This window comes from Macaca fascicularis, chromosome 11 (assembly GCF_037993035.2).
Source record: "Macaca fascicularis isolate 582-1 chromosome 11, T2T-MFA8v1.1".
In the NCBI taxonomy this organism is placed as follows: Eukaryota; Metazoa; Chordata; class Mammalia; order Primates; family Cercopithecidae; genus Macaca; species Macaca fascicularis.
In genome coordinates this window covers 75,482,422-75,498,185 of record NC_088385.1, presented here as the reverse complement: position 1 = coordinate 75,498,185, position 15,764 = coordinate 75,482,422, and the positions used below count along the sequence as shown (strand labels likewise).

Sequence of the window (15,764 nt, the reverse complement as noted above, 5' to 3'; positions counted from 1 at the left end):
GCACATCCCAGATCCATATTTAACTTACTTCATATTTCCTTTCTTTGTGTTCATGAGCCACTTTCTCAGTAAAAGTTGGTTGAGGTATCAAAGTAGGTTTTTGTGGAACTGAATTCATATGCTTAAACCACTCATTAAAGGTTTCATGGGCTTCCTAAAATGTAAAATAAAGAACCAAAATATAAAATAACAAAAGTTTTCACTTTTATCGTTTCACCAAAATTTTTAACATTTGATTCTTAGAAATAATTTTGCAGCATCAAGAAATAAAAACTGTTAAATATATATATTTTTTGCCTCCAAAAATTCATATCATGAATAAATGTTTTGTCAAGTGACAAACAAGGTATATATATTGTGTTTTCTGGCATCTTCTCCAATATCAGCACCCTGACTGTATATGTATATTGACATTTATCGCTCTGTAACATAGGCATGTGTACTTGTCTTCTTAACTAGCCTATTAGTTTTTAGAGGGCAAGGATAGGGTGCTATCCACAGATTTGGCCCTACTACCTAACCCACTATAATTACATAATTATTTATTGAATAAATTTTTTTTTTGTTTTTGAGACAGGACCTTGCTCTGTCACCCAGGCTGGAGTGCATGATCTAATGAAGATAAGGCATGATTTCCGCTCACTGCAGCCTCAACTCCCTGGGCTCATGTGATCCTCCCACCTCGGCCTCTCAAGTAGCTGGGACTACAAGTACATGCTACTATGCCTGGCGAATTTCGTTTTTATTTTTTTGTAGAGATGGGGGGGATCTCACTGTGTTGCTCAGGCCAGTCTTGAACTCCCAGGCTCAAGCGATCCTCTTGCCTTGGCATCCAAAGTGTTGGGATTATAGGCGTGAGACACCGCATCTGGCCTTGAATGAATTTTGAATGAGTATGTTGCTATTTCAGTCATAACAAACCTACAGCATCTTGCTTTTTCTCAGTTATTGATAAAAGCAGAAATTTAAAGCTGAGACATGCGTTCACAAAATCTTAAGAAAACATAACTTCCAGACATCATAGACACTATCTACCATGTGAGATGATCTTGGTTGGTTAGCATCGATTAGAGAATCATGCTAATGAAGACAAGGTCATGTCAGTCCCCTTGTGGATGACTCAGCACTATAGTCACAAGAAAGGTAAGATGAACCAACACTACTTCTAGAAAAAAGTTCAAACTCTGAGAGTGAATCCGAAAAATCATCATGAAGATAGGCACATTTGCGGCTTTCTTTACAGTCTCACCAAATAAGCTCTGATGCACAAATGTTCTCTGATAGCATTATCATCTTCAGCAGGAAGTGGACTTTCCATTCCTTGTTCCTCCCACTGATTATAGATTTCTGCTATAGAATCCTGAGGAATTTTCACAAATACTTCTTTTGCAGCTTCGTGCTTTTTTGATGCTGTGAAAAAAGACACACAATTTTGAATACCCGTGGACTTCCCTGTAATGGTTTCTAAAGGAGTCAAATCACTGGTTTCCAAATTTTACAGTGACCTATCTATTTCAGGGCCCAAAGCACTCTGTTAAAAGTCTTGGTGATCTTTCTACCTGATAGACTGGCTTTTTCCTATCTCAATGTGATACTATCACAAAAGGATACACCAAATGCAGTTACTTTTACATACTTCTATGTCTTGAAGCAATTAAGTTTTCAAAGTCTGATAGCCTTGCGATTATTTGCAAAATTGATTAAGATAATGAAAATTCACCGTTAAAATGTTTTGTTTCATAATATCATGTTTGATAAAGAGTGGCTGGTTTTTCCCTCCCCATGGAAGGATCAAAAACAACTCCCCCAAATTCAAAAACACATGAATTTGAATAAAAACGTTTAAAAAAAGAATAAAAAGTCTGGGTGTGGTGGCTCACGCCTATAATCCCAGCACTTCAGGAGGCCAAGGTGGGAGGACTGCTTCAAGGCCAGGAGTTTGAGACCTGCCTAGGCAACATAGTGAGAACCCATCTCTAGAAAAAAATGTTTAAAAATTAGGTGGGTGTGGTGGCAGGTGCCTGTAGTCCCAGCTACTTGGGAGGCTGAGGTAGAAAGAAGAATGGCGCCCAGGAGTTTGAAGCTGCATAAAAATATAGCATACCTAAGAATTTTCTCATAATTGCATTGCCTTGTTTCAGTGCTTCTGCCCTCTGTGCTGGGTCAAATACCAACCAGTCAATTACATCAATTTTTAAACGATCCTCCTATTTATGAAATGGGAAAAAAAGAAAAAGGAACATCAGGGTTTTTTTTTTTTTTAAAGATATTCTACAAATTAGTAGAATTAACTTACACCTGTACTTCCAGTAAACATCATTTTCCCTCAAGTTATACAAAATTATGAAAGCATCTAACTTTCCTTAGTGTATTTTCATATTTAACAGCTCTCTATTAAATTATAGAAAATACTGCTGGGCACGCTGGCTCACATCCGTAATCCTAGCACACTGGGAGGCCAAGGAGAGCAGATCCCTTGAGCTCACGAGTTTGAGACCAGCCTGGGTAACATGGCAAAACCCCTTCGCTACAAGGAATACAAAAAATTAGCTGGGCATGGTGGCACATGCCTGTAATCCCAGCTACTCGGGAGACCGAGGGAGGGTGGCTTGAGCCTAGAAGGCAAAGGTTGCAGTGAGCAGAGATAGCGCCACTGCACTCCAGCCTTGGTAATAGAGCTAGACCTTGTTGTCTCAAAAAAATAAAAATAAGGCCGGGCGCAGTGGCTCAAGTCTGTAATCCCAGCACTTTGGGAGGCCAAGACGGGCGGATCATGAGGTCAGGAGATTGAAACCATCCTGGCTAACACAGTGAAACCCCGTCTCTACTAAAAAATACAAAAAACTAGCCGGGCGAGGTGGCGGGCGCCTGTAGTCCCAGCTACTGGGGAGGCTGAGGCAGGAGAATGGCGTAGACCCGGGAGGCGGAGCTTGCAGTGAGCTGAGATCCGGCCACTGCACTCCAGCCCGGGCGACAGAGCAAGACTCCGTCTCAAAAATAAATAAATAAATAAATAAATAAATAAAAATAAAAATAAAAATAAATTATAGAAAAAACTTACTGGATTATTAATCTGGAATTATATATTGTATGCTCACCAATTTAACCATGTGATTCCTTTAAATGCTACTCTAAGATAGTTTTCTTAGATATAACTTTCTATTTCTTTCTGAAAATATGAGTAAGCAAGCTACATAAGTTAGTGATTCAATCAAGTATTTAAAATAACCTGATGAGCAACAAGCCAAAGCTGAGATTTTTTTTCTATTAAAGAAGCTCCTTTAACATACTACTATAAGTAATCCTTTATGTAAGACTTTAAATTTAAAAGGTCTGGGCTGACAAAGAGACATTCTTAAAAAACAAAAACTAATGTACTACTTCTTTTATGAAGGGAGAAGTTCAGCAAGGAATAACATAAAAGATTATTAGAAGTTACACAACACCTCTGCCCCCCATCCCAAATTACCTCAGTAGTGCCAGTATCTAGGGCTGGGGCCAGGTCATGATGACTAAATTCACCATTATCTTTCTTTCGAATATTCTCAACTACAGTTTTTGTTATTGTTGCAACATCCAAATCTAAATAATTTTTTGAAGCAACAAAAAACAGAGATTAATAATTGATAGTAATATTTTCTAAACAGTCATAATGATTCAGTAAATTTGGAACAATAATTCCTTAAAATAAAATATGTAAAATATGAAAGATATTTATACAAAAGAAAATGCCAAAATTAAAAGATATTTTACATATGAGTTACAGCATAAGTAACTTTAGTCCTAAAACAAAAATTCCCTGAAAATTTTATTCCTTTTTTCCCCTCAACAGAAATAAGATTTAAAACTAGAAGGATAAATGTTACTACAGCCAAAATGAATATTTGCCTACAAAGGCCAAAAGACAAACTTTTCAACCATTTTTACCTGCTTCTTTAGCCAACTCCAGGCAATGGTGGCGCTGTTCAAATTCTGTAACACTTTCCAAAAACAATGCATACTGGGCAACAGCTAGGTCTTGAGGCAAATGACAGGTATAAAATGCTATGAGATTTGTATGTTTTTCTCTTATTAAAAGCTAAAAAATAGAAAAAGATCAAAGTATGTCATAATAAAATAAAAAGTTTACTTTAAAATTTCAAATGTATTCAGGAAAGGTTCATACAGATGTGGATTTGTGTTGCTAACAGAATAATTTTATTTTATTTTTATTTATTTGTTTGAGACAGAGTCTCACTCTGTCACCCAGGCTGGGGTATAGTGGCACGATCATGGCTCACTGCAACCTGTCTCCCGGGCTCAGGTGATCCTCCCACCGCAGCCTCCCCAGTCGGTGGGACTACAGGTGCATGCCACCACGCCCTGCTAATTTTTTGTATTTTTTAAGTAGAGACGGCTTTTCGCTATGCTGCCCAGGCTGGTCTCAAACTCCTGGGCTCAAGTGATCTGCCCACCTTGGCCTCCTAAAGTACTGGGATTACAGGAATGGGCCCCTGTGTCCAGCCTAGAATAATTTTAAATTCCAAAAAGTGAGTACAGTTGGCTCTTAAACAGCACAAGTTTGAACTGTGTGGGTCCACTTATAAGTGGATTTTTTCCAATAAATATATTGGAAAGGCCGGGCGCGGTGGCTCAAGCCTGTAATCCCAGCACTTTGGGAGGCCGAGACGGGCGGATCACGAGGTCAGGAGATCGAGACCATCCTGGCTAACACGGTGAAACCCTGTCTCTACTAAAAAATACAAAAAACTAGCCGGGTGAGGTGGCGGGCGCCTGTAGTCCCAGCTACTCAGGAGGCTGAGGCAGGAGAATGGCGTGAACCCGGGAGGCGGAGCTTGCAGTGAGCTGAGATCCGGCCACAGCACTCCAGCCTGGGTGACAGAGCGAGACTCCGTCTCAAAAAAAAAAAAAAAAAAAAAAAATATTGGAAAATTGGCTGGGTATGGTGGCTCGCGCCTGTAATTCCAGTACTTTGGGAGGCTGAGGCAGAAGTATCACTTGAGACCAGGCCTGGTAGCTCCTGCCTGTAATCCTGGCACTTTGGGAGGCTGAGGCAGGCGGATCATCTAAGGCCAGGAGTTTGAGACCAGCCTGGTCAACAAGACGAAACCCCGTCTCTACTAAAAATACAAAAATTAGCCAGGCGTGGTGTCACAGGCCTGTAATCTCAGCTACTCAGGAGGCTGAGGCAGGAGAATCACTTGAACCTGGAAGGTGGGTTGCAGTGAGCTGAGATCATGCCACTGCACTCCACATTCCAGCCTCGGTGACAGTGAGACTCACTCTCTCAAAAAAAAAAAGGTAGTATCACCTGAGGCCAGGAGTTTGAGATTAGCCTGGCCAACATAGTGAGACCCAGTCTCTAAAAAGAAAAATAAAAAATAAGTTTGCGGCCGGGCGCGGTGGCTCAAGCCTGTAATCCCAGCACTTTGGGAGGCCGAGGCGGGCGGATCACAAGGTCAGGAGATCGAGACCACAGTGAAACCCCGTCTCTACTAAAAATACGAAAAATTAGCCGGGCGCGGTGGCGGGCGCCTGTAGTCCTAGCTACTCAGGAGGCTGAGGCAGGAGAATGGCGGGAACCCGGGAGGCGGAGCTTGCAGTGAGCCGAGATCGCGCCACTGCACTCCAGCCTGGGCAACAGCGTGAGACTCCGTCTCAAAAAAAAAAAAAAAAAAAAAAAAAAAAAAAAAAAAAAGTTTGCGCCGGGCGCGGTGGCTCAAGCCTGTAATCCCAGCACTTTGGGAGGCCGAGATGGGCGGATCACGAGGTCAGGAGATCGAGACCATCCTGGCTAACACAGTGAAACCCCGTCTCTACTAAAAAATACAAAAAACTAGCTGGGCGAGGTGGTGGGCGCCTGTAGTCCCAGCTACTCAGGAGGCTGAGGCAGGAGAATGGTGCAAACCCGGGAGGCGGAGCTTGCAGTGAGCTGAGATCCGGCCACTGCACTCCAGCCTGGGAGACAGCGCGAGACTCCGTCTCAAAATAAATAAATAAATAAATAAATAAATAAGTTTGCTGGCCATGGTGGCGGCATGTGTCTATAATACCAGCTACTTGGGAGGTTGAGGGGAGAAGACTGTTTGAGCCCACGAGTCTGAGGTTACAATAGGCTATGATCTAGCCAGTCAACTCTAGCCTGGGTGACAGAACAATACCCTATCTCTAAATAAATAAACATATTAATTTAAATATATATATATTAGAACATTTTTTGGAGATTTGTGATAATCTGAAAAAAATTCACGCTTGAATCCGAGAGGCGGAGGGTACAGTGGGCTAACATTGCACCATTGCACTCCAGCATGGGCAAGAGAGTGAGACTCCGTTTCAAAAAAAAAAAAAAAAAAAAGACTCACAAACAAATTAATAGCCTAGAAATACTGAGTAAATTAAGAAAAAGCTAGGTAGGCCGGGCGAGGTGGCTCACACCTGTAATCCCAGCACTTTGGAAGGCTGAGGCTGGAGGATCACCTGAGGTCAGGAGTTTGAGACCAGTCTGGCCAACGTGGTGAAACCCTGTCCCTACTAAAAATACAAAATTAGCCAGGCACGGTGGTGCACGCCTGTAATACCAGCTACTTGGGAGGCTAGGCCAGAGAATCGCTTGACCCCTGGGAGGCAGAGGTTGCAGTGACAGTGAGCCAAGATCATGCCACTGCACTCCAGCTTGGGCATCAAAGTGAGACTCCGTCTCAAAAAAAAAACACACACACACACACACAACAAAACAAAACAAAACAAAAACAAAAAATACTAGGTATGTCATAAATCCATTATATGTAGATTCTGGTTTACTTTATCACTTACTACTATAAAATATATATGAATCTATTATAAAAAGTTAAAATTTATCAAAACATACATACACATTTGCAGACCATACATTGTGGTCTAGAGAAATGTAAACAAGCATACAGATGCCGTATTAAATCATAACTGCATAAAACTAACTGTAGTAGGTACTATACTACTGTAATAATTTTATAGCTACTTCCTGCCACTACTGGGGTGAGTTCAAGTGCTGTGAGTATCCATTTAAAATGCCGTGTGATGCTAATCATCTCTGAAGAGCAGTTGGTCTCTTCAGTTGCACACTGCAATAAAAAGTAATCTTTCCCAGGTCTCCTATTTTTTGAGTGCAATACTAAAAACCCTTAATAACACCATGGGAGCCATACAAAGTGCCAGGACTGATACTGGAAGTTCTCCCAAGAAGCAGAGAAAAGTCATGAGATTACAAGAAAAAGGTGAATTGCTTGATATACTGTAGATTGAGGTCTGTAACTGTGGTTGTCCATTTCAAACAGACAATTCATCTTGTAAACAGACAACATAAACTTACAGTATTAACAGGTACAGTATAGTACTATAAATGTAGTTTCTCTTATGATTTTTATTATTTATTCTTTTTTTAACTTAGAAAAAAAAAAAAAAAAAAGACAGGTCCAGGCCAGGTGTGGTGGTTCATGCCTGTAATCCCAGCACTTTGGGAGACCGAGGAGGGTGGATCATGAGGTCAGGCGTTCAAGATCAGCCTGGCCAACATAATGAAACCCCATCTCTACTAAAAATACAATTAGCCAGGCATGGTGGTGGACACCTAGATACTCAGGAGGCTGAGGCAGGAGAACCACTTGAACCTGGCAGGTGGAGGCTGCAGTGAGCCAAGATCGTGCCATTGCACTCCAGCCCAGTTGACAGTGCGACACTCCCTCTCAAAAAAAAAAAAAAAGACAGGTTTTCACTGTTGCCCAGGCTAGTCTCGAACTCCTAGGCTCAAGTGATCCAACCACCTCAGATTCCCAAAGTGCTGGGATTACAGGCACAAGCCACCATGCCCAGCCTGATTGGTTTTTTTTTTTTTGAGATGTTCTCACTCTGTCACCCAGCTGGAGGGCAGTGTTGAGATCATAGCTCACTGCAACCTCCAACTCCTAGGCTCACTCAATCTTCCTGCCTCAGCCTCCCGAGTAGCTGGGTTTACAGATATGAACCACTGTGCCCGGCTAATTTTAAAACATTTTTTGTAGTAGAGAGAGGGGTCTCCCTATGTTGCCCAAGTTGATCTCAAACTTCTGGACTCAAGCAATCCTCCCGCCTCTGCCTCCCAAAGTGTTGGGATTACAGGTATGAGCCACCTCGCTGAGCCCCTTATGATTTTCTTAGTAATGTTTTCTTTTCTCTAGCTTACATTATTGTAAGAATACAGTACAGTTCAGCTTTTGAAACGGGATTGAACTGTGCAGGTCCACTTATGCACAAATTTTTTTCAACTCAACTTAGAAAATACAGTATTATCCGGATGTGAAATCTGCAAATATGGAAGGCAGATTTTTCATATATGCAGGTTCTGCAGGGCCAACTGTGGGACATGAGTACACAAACATTTTGTTATATATGGGGGTCCTGGAGCCAATCCCCCAAGTATACTGAGGGGATGACTGTATATAATACATGTAATATACAAAATGTGTTAATTGTGTGTTTATGTTATTGGTATGATTTCTGGTCAGCAGTAGGGTATCAGTAGTTAAGTTTTTGGGGAGTCAAAAGTTATAGTGAATTTTTTATTGTGCAGGGCAGCTGGGTTGTTTTCCTAATCCCTGCATTGCTCAAAGGTCAACTGTGCTGATAATTAAAAGATCACTTATGGATTCTGATGCTTTCTTACCATTGAGAATTAAAATAGTATCATTCTGAGTTTTGTTTTCATTAAAATAGTAAAAAACAATCAGGTTGTAGGTTCTCAAAGTTTACCTGTATGTATGTCTTTAAAACTTCAATAGAAACTTCTTCCTTCGTAGGAAAAAAAGACATAATTATAAATACAACTGCTTATATGAAAGAGTAATAGAATTTTTAATACAAATTCCACTATTAAATAATTCAATAATTGTAATGTTTACCACTGAGCAGTAAGTATACACCAAGCTAAGTGCTTACCAAAATTCATCTACTGCCTGATTTAACCTTATCATAACTCTTTTTGGGTAGTTACTATTATTGTTCACATTTTACAGAGGATGAAATAAGACAAGGGAAGTTTTATTTACCCAGAGTTACACAGATCGAAGCTGCTGAATAAGGGTATAAACTCAGGACTCTTACTCCAAAGCCCAAGCTTTCAACTACTTTATCATTCACTTTCTATATGTACTCTGACCAAAATGTTATCTTCCTTTTTAGAAAAAAAGCAACAAAACAACAACCAACAAAGTTTTAAAATCTCACATAGCACTCACTTTGTTTAGTTAGCTTAGTTGGTTGATTTAAAGTTGGTACAGACAAGCATAAAGTTATGAATCTATTAAAAACCAGTTAGCCAACAGCATTCTGTGGCCACAGACTAGAACCCTAAAGGGCCACTCCCAGTGAGTTATCATTGAGTGACTATACAAGACTATATAAGACTTTTGATTCCTTATCACCATTTCTAGAAAACAATAACAAAAAAGTAGTGTTTTCTTGACAATAGGTATATAGCATCAACATTATAGAGAAGAAATCGTTCATTTTTATATACCTTGGTCTGTAGTCCCAGAGTACGGAAAAACAAAATGAGGTGAGTCATAAAGCGAAGGAGGTGTCCAGGTAGATTGTTTCTGCTTTTGGAAAGCCATTTGCTAAACTCATCCATCAAACCTACAAGCCATCAAAGTGAAGATTCAACGATAGGAATAAAATCAAAAGAAAAAAATAAACATTACCAAGAATATTTACTTCACTCCTATAGTGCTTTAAAGTCACTGTCTCATAATTAATAGCCATGATATAACTCTACACCCTCTTAAACAGAGTCTGGGTTCAATCCAAACTTTATTTTATAAAAACCAAATGAAAGGTCACCTCTGACATAAAGTAAATAGTTGCATTCAAATAGGTTAATATTTAGCAAGATTAAAAGATATGGTAAGTCATATGCATTGTTTGGATAAATTTTAAAAATTACTGTAAGACAATGAAGAACTCATAAAGAGTAAAATAAAACTGGCTGGGTGCAGTCGCTCATGCCTGTAATACAATGTCTATAACATATAGCACTTTGGGAGGCCAAGGGGGGCAGATCACCTGAGGTCAGGAGTTGGAGACCAGCCTGGCCAACATGGTGAAACCCCATCTCTACTAAAATACAAAAATTAGCCAGGCATAGCAGTGCATACCTGTAACCCCGGCTATTCAGGAGGCTGAGACTGGAGGATCTTGTGAACCCAAGAGAAAGAGGTTGCAATAAGCTGAGATTGCGCTACTGCACTCCAGTCTGGGTGACAGAGTGAGACTTTGTCTCAAAAAAAATAAAACAAAACAAAAAAAACACAAAGTAAAATAAAACCATATCTTACCATCAATGTCTCCCAGGATAAGAAACTTTTGAACTATATGATAATGTTCTTGATTCTCTTCCAGAACTCTCTGAAAAAAAAAGTTTTTAATTTTCCATAAATCTTCTAGTAGTCATTCTGTAGTATATATTCATTGTTAAACTAAAAATGTTAGAACTTTTGAAGGAACATATAGAAAGAAAAAGCTGGAAATGAAGGGCCTTAGAAAGATCAAAACAAAATAAAACATGGAAAGGATACTGCCTTTGGAATATACTCATAGCTTACAAATCCAGAACTGAAAAGCATCTTTGAAAGTAGAGACTTACGTTATAACAATTTAATCTCTCAATGGTATTAAACTTTTGTTCTTATATTTTATTCCTGTTTACCTTGGCACTACACATAGTGGACCAGAAAGGAAGAACTCATGTGATCTAAGCAAAATAAACTATTAAGATTTCTTTCAACATGAGCAGCAGTACTTGAAAGCATTCTTTGAGTATTCTCTTCTGTACATGGCACCAAGGGTGAAAAAAGACAAAATAGTGATCAGGTACAGAGTAGAGAAAACCTTTTCTAACTTATTTGCAGCTTGATTTTTTTGAAGAATATAGTTCATTTTTTGTTGTCAAACATATTTCAATTTTTATTTAGTTGGCTGTCTAAATTTTCTTTCAGCATTTATTCATTTTTACATTCAAACCTTTGCTCTACCTGTAATTTATTTTAGTTACATGGCATGAGGTAGGATCTAGCTTTGTTTTCTTTGGATGGAAATCCAATTATGCCAGCACCATTTATTTAAATAAACCACCCCTTTCCCTCTGAAATGAAAGGTCACCTCTGACATCTGTTAAGTTGTCATATATACTTGGATCTAGTTTGGACTTTGTGTTCCACTCATCTATTTATTTTCATGTCAGTTCTATACTGTTTTGTTGTATCTTCATATTAAGTTTTATTATTGAGTAAGGCAAGTACCCTCTATTTTTTTTCCTTTTGAGTGTGGTTTTTTGTTTGTTTGTTTGTTTTTGAGACAGAGTCTCACTCTGTTGCCCAGGCTGGAGTGCAGTGGTGCAATCACGGCTCATTGGAGCCTCTACCTCCCTGGGTTCAGGTGATCCTCCCACCTCAGCCTCCTGAGAAGCTAGGACTACAGAAGCATGCCACCACACCTGGCTAATTTTTAAAATTCTTTTGTAGAGATGGGTTTTGTCATGTTGTCCAGGCTGGTCTTGAACTCCTGAGCTCAAGTGATCCTCCTGCTTCAGCCTCCAAAACTGCTGGGATTAGAGGTGTGAGTCACCAAACCCAGCCTATTGTTCTTTTTCAAAATGCTCTTGCCATTCTCAATTATTCTTTTACTTGACAATTTTCTGTCCAGAAGTAATACCCCACAGCATTAGGTTTTTATGCTAATTCTGGAATGAGTAACATTTATATTAGGCCGGGCGCGGTGGCTCACGCCTGTAATCCCAGCACTTTGGGAGGCCGAGGCGGGCGGATCACAAGGTCAGGAGATCGAGACCACGGTGAAACCCCGTCTCTACTAAAAATACAAAAAATTAGCCGGGCGCGGTGGCGGGCGCCTGTAGTCCCAGCTACTCAGGAGGCTGAGGCAGGAGAATGGCGTAAACCCAGGAGGCGGAGCTTGCAGTGAGCCGAGATCGCGCCACTGCACTCCAGCCTGGGCGACAGAGCGAGACTCTGTCTCAAAAAAAAAACAAAAAACAAAAAACAACAACAACAAAAAAAAACATTTATATTAAATGCTCTCATCCAGGAACATGATATATCTATTTATTTATGTCTTATTTTATGTCCTTCAGTAAGATTCTATAGTTTTTTAAATGAAGGGCTTGAAACCCTGGATTAATTTTTTATTCCTAGATCTCTTTAGTTTAAATGGAACTTTTGGGGAGGGGGTACTAAATCCTTTTCTAAATAGTTATAACAAGTAAGAAAGACTGACTTAAAAAAAAAAACTTTGTCTTGTATCTAGCTACTTTAACAAATTCTCTTAATTCTAGTAACTTACTGAGCTTTAAGTTTCTAGACTAATATTTTTATCGTATGTAAATGTTCTTCCCTTTCTAGTATTTATATATGTTCCTTAATTTTCTTATTTTATTTCATTAGCTAGAATCTCCAAAATAATAGACTGGTAATAAACACTTGACAGAAAAAGCATTAATTTCCTTACTATATCAAGTGCTCCCATATAATAATAAGAAAAATATAAAATCCCAAAGAAAAATAGCTAAAAGATATGAACAAAAAATTCGCAAATGGTCAATAAACATAAGGAAACATGCTTGGCCTTATGAACAGACAAGAAAATGTGAGTAGAATAGCAAGATTACTTCCCACCTATTCTGATGGACTGGCAAAACATAAAAAGTGTGACATTTAAGGCTGATGAGAATGTATAATTCAATAAATTACTTGTAGAAGTATGAATTAACTGCCACAACTAGGTAATACATTATTTTTCCATTTCAATTTTCTTTTTCTTTCTTTTTTTTTTTTTTGAGACAGAGTTTCGCTCTTGCTGCCCAGGCTGAAGTGCAATGTTGCGATCTTGGCTCACTGCAACCTCCACTTCCTAGGTTCAAGCGATTCTCCTGCCTCAGGCTCCCAAGTAGCTGGGATTACAGGCATGCGGCATCCATTTCAAAATGTTTCTTTACTTACCTACCCACCTATCTATTTAATTTTTCTTTTTTCTTTGAGACAGGACCTTGCTCTGTTGCCCAGGCTGAAGTGCAGTAGTGCAATGAGGGCTCACTGAAGCCATGACCTCCTGGGCAGTAGTACAATCACAGCTCACTGAAGCCATGATCCTCCCACTTCAGCCTCTGGAGGAACTGGGACTACAAGTGGGTTCACCACCATATCCAGCTAATTTTTGTTTTAGAGACGAAGTTTTGCTATGCTGCCCAGGCTGGTCTAAACTCCTGGCTTCAAGTGATCCTCCCATCTTGGCCTCCCAAGTGCTGGGATTACAGACATGAGCCACCATACCTGGCCTTTTTATTTATTTTTATTGTATATATTTTTAAGGTATCAAACGTGATGTCTTCAGAGAATTCATTCAGAAACACTGTATATACGTATATACAATGTATAAAGCATATACTTATTTATACTCCTTAACCCGGTAACCCTGCTTTCAGGAAACTTATCCCAAAGAAATAGAAGGACTAGTAGCTAAGTATGCACACACGTAAGTTCATTACAGCACTAGAAATAACCTAAATATTACCCAAAGGGGAATAATTGAAATAAATCATACATTATTCTAAAGAACATTATTTATTAAGAAGAATAAGGTTAAGTGAAAATGAATAAACTAATTTGGAGATTATCATTAAATGAAAAAAAAATCAAGCTATAGAGTAATATATGTAGTACAATGTGAAAAACACAAAAATCAAAATTCTAAATTGGAATATCTACGTTATTTACACATAGTTGTAAGATCATGGAGAGAAATATAGAAGGATACATATTAGTATGTTTTATCATATCAGGGGAATAACCATAAAGGGGTAGATAGTACTATAAAGGTTTTATTTATACATTCTTAAAATATTTTACTGTTACAAGTACATACAATATTACTATAGTTGTTTAAGCATTTTTAAAAGAATATAATTTTTAGAAAATTAGATTTTAAGATCTAGGAAAATAAAGTCTTAATAATTTTTCAAAATGTGTTTTAAATTTTAAAAAAGGAATAAATATAGCTTATGTGCATATATGTAGATGAAATTAATCCTAAACAAAAAACTAAAAATGATGTATCATTTATGTAATTGAGTTTCTTCCTTTCAAAGAATGATTCTTATTTTAATAGGTGAGAAAAAGGGAGAAAGTTCCACCTTTTTCCTTTCAGCTACAGTGCCCAACAGAATAACACTGTTTCCTATTCCAGATGTCTAACATATTCCTATTAACATTTACCTTTTTATCTGTAGCTTGAAGTTCCTCAAAAACCTTTTCTAAGGTCCAGCTTCAAAAGAAACAACGGGAAAAGAACAATATTAATAATATGAAAAAGGGCTGTAAAATGAAACATCAAAGAGCATGCTACAAATCACCATGACTCAAAACAATCCAACAAACTCACTTTGCTTCCAGATATTCTCTAGGGAGTTCTTCAGTTTCATCCAGAGTTACTACTGATGTCTGGATCTCCTGTTCTACCAGACTGTCCACCATCACCCGGAAGTAGGCCCAAACTGTGTCTTCCCAGGTGTCACAGACAGGAAGCAGCTTTTTCCCCATTACAAAACAGAAACATATAGACATTCAACAGAAAAGAAAGGAAAATCAATTACATCCAATGATACAGACTATAAAATCACTTTATAATGATATAAAACATGGCGGATTTAAAAAAAAATTATGCCAAATAAGCTTTCCCCTGCCAACTACATCTTGTAAGATGTTTGAACTGTTCAGATTTTTTCATACTGTTAACAACAACATGTTTTCCAGGCTCATATGACATTTCAACTGATTAGTGTAGTATCCCTAAAGATAGCTATAATATGTAGGGAGTATTGGGTTGTGAGAAAAACATGCGTATGTAAGATAACCCAAGGACTCACTGTGCCTTTCTGGCACATTTCTGCATACAGCTATGAGTATTTTAAGTCATCAATAAATGTGTGTTGGAGTTAAGTTTACAATTCTTAGTTAAAAACTGAAATCTGATTTCATTCATTAAAACACCATGTATGTTATGGGATACATCAAATTAAGCACAACGAGTCACTATCTGATTCATGATTATCTCTATCATTGCTACACTTAAGTATGTACATACATACTTAAGTATATACACTTAAGTTTATATTTGTTATATACAATTGTTAGAATATTTCATCTATTTAATTTTATTCCACAGAAAAAATTTAAACATTAAAACAGATTGCATACCTGCTTAAGATTCCCACTTAAAGCTGCATAAATTGCTCTCTCGTATCTATTAAAAAGCTCCTAAAACACAATGAACATAAACAAATTTGAAATACTGTTTTTCTTAGTATGTCAATTTTCCTCATAATGTGGAGTCTTGCAATCTCTTCTAGACTGAACCTATTCACCTGATAGTTTTTAAACTTTAGTGAAAGATCTAGTGGGGTAATAACAAGGAAGAACTTCAGTGTGATGAAATAATCAATGCTGAGATCTGGAGAAAAAAAGTAAAACATTTAAATGCCAAATATCGGGTGAAAGCAAATCCAACTCTAGTGGATGCTTTGAATATTTAAAATCAAATTTTATTCCAGAAACAACCTATATATTATTTTCTCCTAGAATGTTTCTCAATACCTGATACTCTCTGATATTGACCTGATACTCTCTGATACTGACCTATGTACAACATCAAAACAAGGCATGCATTAGTTTGCATCTAATTTCTAT

The 15,764-nt window shown here is 38.2% G+C and overlaps 1 protein-coding gene across 2 annotated transcripts in view; it reads right to left on the bottom strand.

Moving 5' to 3' along the window:
• The window catches only part of NUP107 (nucleoporin 107), a 56,412-nt gene that overhangs the window by 7,519 nt on the left and 33,129 nt on the right, over positions 1-15,764 (bottom strand). For both annotated transcript variants that reach the window (XM_015431181.4, XM_005571495.5), the window contains exons 15-25: positions 15,276-15,335; positions 14,461-14,606; positions 14,295-14,343; positions 10,347-10,416; positions 9,530-9,648; positions 8,764-8,802; positions 3,928-4,078; positions 3,470-3,582; positions 2,105-2,207; positions 1,250-1,410; positions 29-154 (exon numbers count right to left, since the gene is read on the bottom strand). In XM_015431181.4, coding sequence (XP_015286667.3) covers positions 29-154; positions 1,250-1,410; positions 2,105-2,207; positions 3,470-3,582; positions 3,928-4,078; positions 8,764-8,802; positions 9,530-9,648; positions 10,347-10,416; positions 14,295-14,343; positions 14,461-14,606; positions 15,276-15,335 — 1,137 coding nt within the window. The remainder of the gene's footprint in view (positions 1-28; positions 155-1,249; positions 1,411-2,104; positions 2,208-3,469; positions 3,583-3,927; positions 4,079-8,763; positions 8,803-9,529; positions 9,649-10,346; positions 10,417-14,294; positions 14,344-14,460; positions 14,607-15,275; positions 15,336-15,764) is intronic.